Consider the following 12,440-nt stretch of genomic DNA (forward strand, 5'->3'; position numbering starts at 1 on the left):
GCAGTCAAGTGCCTTCGGCACTATACCACCAGAGCTCCCACAAAGGTACTGGGGACAAAAAAAGATTTTAAAACATGCTCTTGGGCTGGGAAAGGTTTTTTAAAAAAAAAATATAAAGAATTTTTTTTGAGAATTGCAGTCAATGTCATGAGACAAAATGTATATGAACTGCTGTATGGAAAATAAATTTTCTCTGTAAACTTGCACCCAAATCACAATAAAAATTTTAAAAATATAAAATTATAGAAATAAATACAAACTATTTTTTAATGATACATTAATTATAAGAATATTTTAAACATCAAAAAGAAAGTAAAGACATAAATGACAAATTGGGAAAAATATTATTTCTAATACGTAAAGAACTAATTCTCCTAAATTCCCACTCCAGCAAAAAAAAACTTTAAAAAAATGGCTAAAAACAAATTAAAATTTTTAAAAGAAAAATAAAGAATTTGCAATTAAATGGGTTACAAAAACCGACTGCCGCCAAGGCAATTCCAACTCACAGCAACTCTATAAAACAGAGTACACTGCCTGGTAGGATTTCTAAGGCTGTAATTCTTCACAAAAGCAGAATGACACAGCTTCTCCTACTGAAGAGCTGGTGAATTTCAACAGCCAACCTTCTGGATAAAAGCCTAGCACTTAATCACTACACTGCAACGCTATTTTTGTGGATACAAAAACCAAACCAAACCTGTTGCCATGGAGTTCTCACTCATAGTGATCCTACAGGACAGAGAGCAGAAATGCTCCACAAGGTTTCCCAGGCAGTTTAATCTTTACAGATGCAGACTGCCATATCTTTCTTCCTGCAGAGCAGCTGGTGGGTTTGAACCACCACCTTACAGATAGCAACCAATGCTTTAACCGCTGTGCCACCAGGGATCCTTCAATGTGTCAAAACTCTACAAAAATGCGTTTTAGAGGTTAAAAAAGAAATAAACCTATAAAGAAAAAGAGAATGAAAAAGAAAACAAAAGAGACAAATATCAAATTTTGGAAGGTTGAAGGTAAATGAGGAGGTAGTTTCTGATTTAGCAGACAAGAAAAAATGAAAGCTAAATGCCTACATGCAAGAAAGTCAAGAAGCAAAACTATTTGCCCTGCAGAATCTTAGAAAGGATACGGTGCATGGCAAGACCAAAAACAGTATGTGGTTGTCAGTCTAAGAAATCAGACCCTGGGATTCCCTCCAAAACTCCCCAAAGCCAAATTAATGTACAATTTAAGTATTTTTGCCATTGTGCACACACACAATCACAATAGTGAGTTTTCAATTTGCAAATGAATTCTAAGTAAAATGTTTTCAAGTCTTTATCATAAATATTCAGAAAGTGTTTAGATAGTAAGGAGATATTAATCCATGACTCCACATGTTCATGAAACATTCTATGATGACACTACTTTCATCCCTTCCAATTCCCACCAACAATCCAGTGGACTGGATTTTAAAATTAAAATTAAATTTTTATTTTAAAATTAAAGCTAAATTTATGAAATCTTGTAATTTGTCACCAAAGACGAGTCACACCATTATAACAATATCACACTGAAGCCTCACTAGGGGAAAAAAGAAGAAATCTCTTAAATTATGAACCCCACCCTCCAAAAAAATCAAATACAAATTTTTTTAATTTAACAAATCAAATACAGAATGTAGAGAGACTGTAAACCATGCAATAATGTCTTTTATTATGTATGAGGTTTTTTAATTATTCCCTTAACCTCTCCATACACAGGCAAAATTAAGTGGACTATTTAACAAATTTGGTCTTGAAAACCTGATCACTGCCTAGAGAAGGGAAAAGTACCCTAAAGCATGCTTAACCAGGAGGCCAATTCATCTGACGACCCCCAAGAACATGGAGATGAACATGATAAACAGACTGTCCCCCATCTGAACCTTCATTCACCACCATTCGATAACCCTTTTTCAGGCCCAGATCAGCAGCACATTTCTTGCCAACAATCATTAAATGTCCAAGAAGCTGGAAAAGAAAAAAAAAAAAAGTTTTTTAAGCATAGGCAATTTAAAACCTCCTGCCATTAAATAACAAACTGCCAAGAAATACACTAAATAAAAAAGCTGCCAAGTTGAAACATACCCTTTTGGACAAATATTTGGAAAATCTGTTAATCTAATACTGCACATGTTATAGTAAACTTATAAACCTATTAAAATATTTATTCACTGCTAAATGGAGCTGATTTGATGGCAACGAAAAACAATTTCAATTAACAAAACAGACACAGAATCTGCTGCTTAAGAGTAAAATTTTAAAAATCATATTCCAAATAATATTTATGCTTTCTTAACAAAGCAAGACATCTTGCTTTCTAGGTAAGAGAGAATGTATCAGTCAAAATAGGTTTGGTTATGCTGTGGTAACAAACCACCCCTAAATCTGTCTTACAACAGGTATCTTTGTGCTCACTACATGCTCATCGTAAGCTGACTATTGCTCCATGTTCTACATCTTTTTTACTTAAGAGACCGAAGCTGATAAAGCAGTCTCTCTATATGGTAACAGTGGCAGCAGGAAAAGATAACAGGGTAAAGCAGCTGCTGGCTCTTAAAAGTTTCTTCTCAAAAGTGACACATACCACTTGTGTTTACATTCACTGGCCAAAATCAATTCACATGACCAGTCCTGCCCTCAATGAACAAGTATAATGCACCCTTCGTAGAGAAAAGTAGTAAGAATTAATGACAATTATACAATATACCACAAGAAGCATTGTTATTGTTGTTAGCTGCTGGTGATGTCAACTCATGGCAACGTTATACACAACCAAACAAAACAATGCCCAGTACTATGTCATCCTCATTATCGCATGTTCAACTCCATCATTGCGGCTACTGTGCCAATCCATCGCACCATAAGTCTCTCACCTCTCACTGGTCCTCCACTTAACCAACCATGATGTCTACCTCTAGCGATTGATCCCTCCTGATGATGTGTACAAAGCAAGCAGATGGACAATGGTCTGTTGTGATCCATAAGGTTTTCACTGGCTAATTTTTGGAAGTAGATCACTATGTCTTTTTCCCTAATCAGTCTTAGTCTGGAATCTCCACTGAAATCTGCCATTGGTGACTCTGCTGGTATTTGAAATACCAATGCATAGCTTTCCAACATCACAGCAACACACAAGCCACCAGAATGAAAAAGCTAAGGGACAAGTGGTTGACAAGGAACATTACAAAAATTTTTAATGGAGGCCTGGCAAAACTCTCTGGAAAAACAATTATTTTTTTTCCCCTACGCAATCAATATGACTTTGATCATGTTGTCAGAAGGGACCATTCCTTGGAGAAGGAGGTCATGCTTGGTAAGGTGGAGCATCAACGAAAGAGGGGAAGGCCCCCAATGAGATGGATTGACGCAGAGGCTGCAGCAATGGGCTCCAGTATAGCAAGGATTGTGGAGCTGGCGCAGGACCAGGCAGTGTTTCATTCTGCTATGCACACGGTTGCTTTGAGCTGGAGACAACTCAATGGCACGTAACAACAATAACAACAATCAATAACATTAAAAGATGAAGGTGAGGGAAAATAAGTATCACCATCTAATCTTTGCTTAGAATCCTTCTTTAGGAATCTGATTTACTTGTTCTTTTAATATATTAATAATTTAATATATGTTTGTATAACTTGAAGATAAACTTAACCATTATACTTAAAACCAGGCCAAAAAACCCACAAGTTTTGCCCCATAAAAATTTACTCAAAAGTCTCACATCATCTCCCTTAGGTCTACAGGCTACCCCAGTTACGCCAGAAAAATTTCCCTATCAAGGCACATAAAACCCTCTTTGCTGCTGCTCCAAACACCAAGGAAGCAAAGCCAGTGCTAGGAATCAAGACCATTCTGAAAGTAAAAGGCTGAACAGTATGATAGGATTGTTCGCAAAACAGCGTTCACTTGTTGTATTTATTTCATAGTGTATAAAATGTGTTTTTGTTGTTGTTATGTGCCGTCGAGTCAAATCCGACTCATAGCAACCCCTCCTTGGGTTTCCGAGGCAGTATCACTACGGAAGTAGGATTGCCCAACCTTCCTTCCGAGGAGCGGCTGGTGGGATTGAACCGCCAGCCGTCTGGTTAGCAGGCAAGTGTCTTAGCCACTATGCTACCAGAACTCCCAAAATGTGTTTAGGCAGGGAAAAAAAGAGCCATTTCTCTATGTTTTAGTGACCTTAAATGTCTCATTGCCACTTGCAGTGTACACTAAATTACATAGTGTGGCTTTTCTAGCCATAGTCTTTGTAAACTCTGTGGTGGAATTGCTGTGAGCAACTGAGTAGCTCCTAATTGTTAACATTACCCACTTGGGGTTATTTCTGTTAGGAGCAGCACAAAATAATTTTATGTTGGGATTGGTTAGTTTGGCCTCTGCCAGGCTCAAAAGAAGCCCTACTAGGGATGTCTCACTGCCGGCTGGAAGATGGGAGATGTGCATTGCTTAGATAGAAACACAAGAGACACGTGCTGCTGAGAGAAACACCAACAAACATGCACTGCTGGGAGAGAGACCGTCAGCTGAGAAACGGCAGGCTGAGAGAGACTGAGCGTGTATCTGAACTTGAATTGCAGCCTGTTGCTTCCCTAATAAACCCCATAACCTGTGAGTTCTGTGTGGCTACTGCAGCGAATTATCAAACACAGCAGAGAGGTGGTGCGTGCTGCAAGAGAAACGGTTGGTGTCAGGGTTGGTGAAAGGGCTGGAGGGAGGTGTCATGTCTGGCCTCAAAGTGATAGGCCTTGGGCTACTGATGGTGATTCTGTCTTCCTCTTGGGTTAGAGAAGGTCAGGAGATGCAGCCTCCCTGCCCCTTTGGCACCATTATAAAAATCAAATTATGGCTTTGACCAGAATTGGTAGGTATCCAGAAGCTTCAAACTACAAGGTATGGTATTGTAGGAACAGCAGAGTTCACTATCTTGGGCCGTATGGTCACTGTTAAATACTGTAGAATCAATTCAGACTCATAGTGAACCCATGAGACAGAGTAGAACTGCCCCACAGAATTTCCTAGGCTGTTATATTTATGGAAAGAGACCGCTAGGTGTCTCTTCTGTGGTGCTGCTGGGTGGGTTGGAACCATTATCCTTTTTAGTCAGCAGCTGAGCACTTCACCACTGCACCACTAAGGCTCCTTTGGGACTTATTTAAAAAAAAAAAAGCCTCACTGCCATCCAGTCAGATCTGACTCATAGTAACCCCTCCTTTGGTTTCCGAGGTGGTATCATTATGGAAGTACATTGCCCAATCCTCCTTCCAAGGAGTGGCTGGTGAGTTTGAACCGCCAGCTTTCTGGTTAGCAGTCAAATACCCTAGGTACTACACCACCAAAACTTCAGAGTCCCTCTCCATACCCTCTTCTTTTGCCATAAGAACCAGAGGAGTTCTCTGCCCTGAAAGCTTGTTAGAATGTTGGTAAGAGAGGTTAACCACACCACCACCACCACCTTTGTTCTCCTGCCATGAGGAATCATAAGCAGTGAACTGGTAGCTTAAAGTTCTTATCCTCTTTATTTTTACTAGAGAAGAAAGCTAACAACACATAAGTAGACTCCATGTGCAAATACAGAGACAAACTGCCCATAAACCAAGTCAAAAAACAGAAACAGAATGCAATATCAAGTAATTGCCACAAAGACCTGCAAATACTCAAAAAGTATAGCAGATTTGGCAATGTCCATGCTAGTCACAAATTAAATTACAACTTACCAGTTTTAAAGTTGTTCAGTGAATCTTTCCTAGCAAAGAACTATGTCTTCTATTTTAACAAGCTGACCTTTAAATGCCAATTTAGAAAGTTAATTGGGTAAAAAATTAACATTTTAGCTAGAGGCAAGAGCTATGTTTGAGTAAGAAGCTGTGACCTTAAAATACCATGATCTGTGCAACTACAATGAATGTTAAACATTAATATTCTGAAGATTTAATCTTTCTCTTATTCCAGATAAGGTGGTATTTCATCATTAAACACTCTAACCTTTGAACTCTATGATTTGTGCAAATGTATTGAATTAAAAATTAATGCCTTAAAGCTTCTAAACTTTTGGGAATGATTTCTCACTTAAAAAGGCATCCCTACGAAAATAATTAAAGACATGAAATACCCATTTTCTAATTTCTATGTTTGTATTGTTGTGGTATTTATTGTGAAATACCACATACATAATAAAAATGTACATACAATCAATTTAAAGAAAAAAACAAATAACTGCAAACCTACCAACTGGCCAAAAAATGTAACATTACCATTCCCTAGAAGCTTCCTGGCTCTCCTTAATCACTTTTTCTGTCTTCTCCTCAACTTCAGAGATTACAAATAACTTTTCTCAGTTTAGGAGCTCTGGTAGCATAGTGCCTAAGGTACATGACTGCTAACCAGAAGTCTGGTGGTTTAAACCCACCAGCCACTCCTCGGAAGGAAGGTTGGGCAATCTACTTCCATAGTGATACTGCCTCGCAAACCCAAGGAGGGGTTGCTATGAGTCGGATCCAACTTGACAGCAGTGAGTTTGGTGTTACTGTTTTTTTTTTTCTGTTTGTTGTTTGTTAAAGAATTCTTCTCAACTTCAAGAACATAAAGATATTCCCTAATTTTGGCTCCTAAAAATCATTCTTAAATGAGTCTTTTAATCTATTCTGAAGGTATGAGGTTGTGGCCCAATTCCATTTTTTGATATAAATAATTTCCCAGCATCATTTGTTTAAAAAGTCCATCTTCGAATAATGTATCTGGGATTTGTGTTTTTTTTTAAAAAAAAAAAAAGGGCAGGGAAGGATGGGATTGATAAATTAATAAATGTTGAAATTAGACAGCACGTACGTGAGGATTCATTACACTTTTACTTACTATTCTCCCTATTTCTCTTTATAAATTTTAAATTTTGCATAACAAAAGTTACCAGACCCAAACAAGCAAATAAACAATTAGTTCCTTTCCTCACTGATCTTCAATATGAGGGTTATACTGAGGGTCTGTATACGTGAATTTCATTCCAAAATATATCCCTCATTTATCCCTGAGCTGGTAGCACTGTCTTAATTGTTGTTGTTGTTGTTATGTGCCGTCGAGTCAGACTCGACTTGTAGCGACCCCTCCTTGGGTTTCTGAGGCGGTATCACTACAGAAGTAGATTGCCCACCCAACCTTCCTTCTGAGGAGTGGCTGGTGGGTTTGAACCACCAGCCTTCTGGTTAGCAGTCAAGTCCCTTAGGCACTATGCCACCAGCACTCCTGTCTTAATTACTGCTGCTGTAAAATGGGACCGGTAGGGCAAGTCCTTGTTCTTCAAGAAGTTTTTTATTATTGTTATACTTTTCTACTTTCTACATATACTTTGGAATCTGCTTGTCCAGTTTCAAATTTTTATTTAACTGAACTAAACATACAGCTCAAACTGAGGGAAATGACAGGTTCATGATATTAAGTTTTCCGATCCATGAAAAAATAGTGTATCCTCTTATTTACTTAAGTTATCAACAGTCTTTTAATAAAGAATTGGCAATAAGCAGAGAGCTGACTAGAAGAAAAGCCTAGCACCTATTTCCAAAAAATCAGCCACTGAAAACCCGATGAAGAACACTTCTACTATGACACACATAGGATCACCATGAGTCAGAGCTGACTTGACACCAACTGGAACTGAGAGAGATATGATATGTTAAAGCATTCTGCTGGTGATCAAAATGTCGACAGTTCGAATCCACCAGCTACTTTGCAGGAGTAAGATGAGGCAGTCTGCTCCGGTAAAGATTTACACCCTTGGAAACCCTATGAGGCAGTTCTACTCTGTCCTGCAGGGTCGCTATAAGTCAGAATTCACTCAATGGCAATGGATTGGTTGCTTGGATATAAAACAGACTTCCCATCTTGCCATACTGGATGGAATGAGCTCCTGAAGTCTCAGGTCAGGAGCCTTACTAACTCTTAACTCTCTGAGGCCAGGTAACTTTCTTAAGAGTCAATGTCATTACGAGGCTATAATAACCATAAGGCTAAGAAACAAGCTCAGATGACTGTGTCCAGGCTAAGGAATAAATATACATAATTAAGTGTAAACCCCAGAGATAAGGGTCACATCTAACAAGTAAACCAAAAACTCACTGCCCTTGAGTCAGATGCGAAGTATGAAGCCAGATAAAATGCTAATAAAGAACACTGAATCACTCTTCGCAAAATTATAAGGAAAGGAAGTAGAAACAGAGTTGCCTGATTTACTAGATTGGCTGGGATAAGAGCCTATGATGAATACTAAATATGTAGCTAAATGAGGACACTGAAAATATACCAAAGTCACTTAAAATTAAGAGGTCTTTAATTGACTTATTTGATAGTATAATTCCCCTAACCCTGTTTGAGACCAGAATCATGATCCGATTTCATTAGGGTCACCTCTCTTACTAGTATATGTCGTTGTTGTTGTTGTTATGTGCCGTCGAGTCAGCCCTGACTCATAGCGACCCCTCCTTGGGTTTCCGAGGCAGTATCACTACGGAAGTAGGATTGCCCAACCTTCCTTCCAAGGAGTGGCTGATGGGTTTGAACCGCCAGCCATCTGGTGAGCAGTCAAGTGCCTTAGCCACTATGCTAGGTATATGTCAGGGCCTGACTAAAAAAGCAGCTTGATCTGTCTGCCAAGAGAATGGCAAGTCTCAAATCCTTATGAACATAACTGGGACAAATTAAACATGTATTGGCTTTTCCAAGATAAACTGGGATGTCTGCATCCCTTGCAGTAATGTCATACTGGGTATCTTCCAATGACTGAAAATGAACAGTTGAAAGGAGAAATTGTGGTTAATGATACTGTCAACGCAGATGACATATATTTGTGCCACCCAGCGACTCTGTATACAAAGGTACAGAGTGAAAATTAAGTACATACTATTTGAGTTAAAATTAAGAGAAACATTGTCCTTGGCCAGACTGAATAAACGGGGACCCTCCTAAATTCACAGGTTATACCAATCTGGATCAAACTAAAATGTAACAATCTTATTTGACATAATATAGAAAATTAATACACAACTAAGAGGCCAAATTATTAATCAATTTGGGTACTGTGACTTATTTTGCCTTGAAGGCAAAATACTATACCTGAGCCATTAGGGAAAGGGAAATGCAAAACAAAACTACCATGAGATACCACTTCACAGACACTAAACTGGTTACACTGAAAAACAAAAGAACACCTCATTGCCATGAGTCAACTCTGACTCACAGCAATCCCCACAGAGTTTCTGATACAGTAAATTTTTACAAAAGTAGAGTGCCCCATCATCCTTCCCCAGAGCGGTGAGTGGGTCTGAACCGCCAACCTTCTGGTTAAAAGTCAAATGCCTTAGGCACTAGGCTACCAGGGCTCCTTAAAATAGCTATCTATAATCAAAGATAATAATGAGTGTTGGTCAGATTGTGGAAAAACAGTTACTTCAAATATTGCTGATAAGACTGTAAAATGGTACAGGTGCTCTGGAAAACAATCTCACAGTTCCTCAAAAAGTTAAACACAGAGTTAAAGTATGACTCAGCAATTCCACTCCTAGGTATATATCCAAAGAAATGAGAAAAATTCATCCACAATATGGAGAGATTGTGACTTTCATGCACTGCTTGCTGGTGGTACTGTCAAATAATACAACCACTGTGGAAAGCAGTATGGCAATTCCTTTAAAAAGTTGGAATTAGAAATACCATGTGATCCTGCAAACCCATTACTAGGTAAATATCCTAAAGAGAGCCAGGACAAGAACAGATATATGCACACTCATGTTCATCGAAGCACTATTACATTAGCAAAAAGATAGAAACAACCTAGGTGCCTATCAACAGAAGAATGGATAACCAAACTATGGTACATACATACAATGGAATACTGTGCAATACTAAAGAATAATGCAGAATCTACAAAACACTGCATAACGTGGATGAATTTGGAGGACATTATGCTGAGTGAAATAAGCCAAGCACAGAAGGACAAATATTATATTAGTTTAAAAGGGAGCTCTGGTAGCATAGTGCCTAAGGCACTTGACTGCTAACCAGAAGGCTGGCGGTTCAAACCCACCAGCCACTCCTCGGAAGGAAGGTTGGGCAATCCAACTTCCATAGTGATACTGCCTCGGAAACCCAAGGAGGGGTCGCTATGAGTCAGGGCCGACTCAACGGCAAACAGCAACAACTATCGTAAAAAGTCAAGGAAAGTTTTATATATGGAAGGAAGCTTTCTTTGTTGGTTACCATGGATGGAAGGGGAGAGCCGGGAACACTGCTAGAGAGGTAGAGACAAGTACTGATTTGGGTGAAGGGAAGGGCAATGTACCAAAAGGGAGTATCAACATGGTGGGACTGAGGAAGAGGAAGACAGACAGAGGTACATGGGAGGTACAGACAACAAAGATGAAACCCTCTGCATGTACAGGGCTGTGTTGTCAGTGATGGTAAGCATTGATCTATGGGTAGACAGGTGGACAGACTGAATGATCAGGTATGTCTAGGCAGGGGGAAGTGTGCCCATGACCATGTATACGATTGGCAGATGATGTTTCTACATGTGTCATTTATATGTGCCATAAGACTGTCTGGGTGTATAGTGGAGCTGACAAGGGACAAATTTGTGGTGGCTTCTTGGCCACCCTGAGGGAGCAAGTAATTGGACCCATGGGTTCAGAACTATGGTCACAGGGGACATCAAGTTCAGTTGGCATAACATATTTCACAAAAACATTGTTCTACATCCTTTGGTGAGTAGCAACTGGGGTCTTAAAAGCTTGCAAACAACCTTCTAGATGCAACAATGGATCTCTCCTTGTCCAGAGCAAAGAAGAACGAAGATAACCAAAGATACATGGACACAATTAGTCCAAGGGACTGGTAGACCATGTGATCCTCAGCCTATATGACCATGAGACCAGAAGAACTAGATGGTGCCAGCTACCACTGTCAACCACTCAGAGGGGGACCAGTGCAGGAGATCCTAGAAAGAGTGGGAGAACAATGTTGAAGAAAACTCACAATCATAAAAAATAAAAAAGACCAGGTTTGCTAGTCTGATAGAACCTGGTGAGACCCCTGAGAACATGGCCCCTATCTACCCTTCAGGTCTGGAATTGAATTCACTCCTGTGGCTTTCAGCCAAATGATAGACAGGCATATGGGCTGAACATTTACATCAGGTAGATATACTACTTGGAGCGATCAATCATGGGAGAACAGAAGGGCAGTGTTTGCACAGGAAGACAGCTGTGGGGGCTGGGGAAAACACATGAGAAGAAAGGACACAAGGAAGAGGTAACTACAGGGAAGAAGTGGAAAGAGCTGCTACAATGTGGGGAATTGCAATTAATGTCATGAGACAAAATGTGTATGAACTGCTGTATGGAAAATGAATGTGCTCTGTAAACTTTCACCCAAATCACAATTAAAATTTTTTTAAAAACCCACATAAAAACTTATACACATATACTCTTAGCTGTATATTTTTCATCACAGCCAAAAAGCAGTTAACAACCTAAGTCTCCATCAACTGATGAATAGATAATTAATATGTGGTATATCCATACCAGACCAAACTAAACTCACTCTAATCAAGTCGATTCCAACTCATAGCAACACCCATTGGGTTTCCAAGGCTGTAAATCTTTACAGAAGCAGACTGCTTCATCTCCTTTCCACAGAGCAGATAGTGGATTAAAATCACTGACCATGTGGCTAGTAGCCAAATGCCCTAACCACTACCCTGGTATATCTATACAGTAGGATATTATTCAGCCATAAAAAAGAATGAAGTCACAGATCAGGAGGCTCACTAACATGTAACCAATACATAATACCACCGAAACCTTTAAAACATTGCAATAAATGAAACAAAGTCACAAAGACCACATATTATATGATTCCATTTATATGAAATGTCTAAAAGGGGCAAATCGACAGAGAAACTAGATTACTGGTTGCCTAGAGCTTAGGGGAGGGACTCTGGAGGAGGGAAGAGGGGTGACTACTAATGGGTATGGGATTCCTTTTTGGGGTGACAGACATGTTCTAAAATTGGCTATGGTGATGGGTGCACAACTCTCTGAACTTACTGAAAAATCTCTGAGTGTATACTTTAATTGGAGGTGATTTGTATAGTATGAGAATTATAGCTAAAAAAAAAAAATCAAGCTCTCCTAATTATTCCAATTAGTCAATTCAAGAGGAAATGGGGAGAATCCTTGGAAAAAGCACTAGGGCTCCTTAACAAGCCTACAATATTACTTTTCCTTTATGAAAATAACTTAACAGATAGTGACCATTGCATGTAAAAAAGATAGGCCTAGGGAGAGGTGGGGCAAGATGGCGGACTAGGCAGAAGGATTGCACAGACCCTCTTCAACAAAGAAAAGGGAAACCAATTAACACAGACACAGA

At 39.2% G+C, this 12,440-nt stretch overlaps 1 protein-coding gene across 1 annotated transcript in view; it reads right to left on the minus strand.

The window, feature by feature from the left end:
• Nucleotides 1-1,829: 1,829 nt before the first annotated feature.
• The window catches only part of HINT1 (histidine triad nucleotide binding protein 1), a 31,616-nt gene continuing 21,005 nt past the window's right edge, over nt 1,830-12,440 (minus strand). The window contains exon 3 of the mRNA XM_007943716.2: nt 1,830-1,994. Coding sequence (XP_007941907.1) covers nt 1,830-1,994 — 165 coding nt within the window. The remainder of the gene's footprint in view (nt 1,995-12,440) is intronic.

The sequence above is a fragment of the Orycteropus afer genome, unplaced genomic scaffold, assembly GCF_000298275.1.
Source record: "Orycteropus afer afer isolate SDZICR_OR568_19922 unplaced genomic scaffold, OryAfe1.0 scaffold00112, whole genome shotgun sequence".
In the NCBI taxonomy this organism is placed as follows: Eukaryota; Metazoa; Chordata; class Mammalia; order Tubulidentata; family Orycteropodidae; genus Orycteropus; species Orycteropus afer.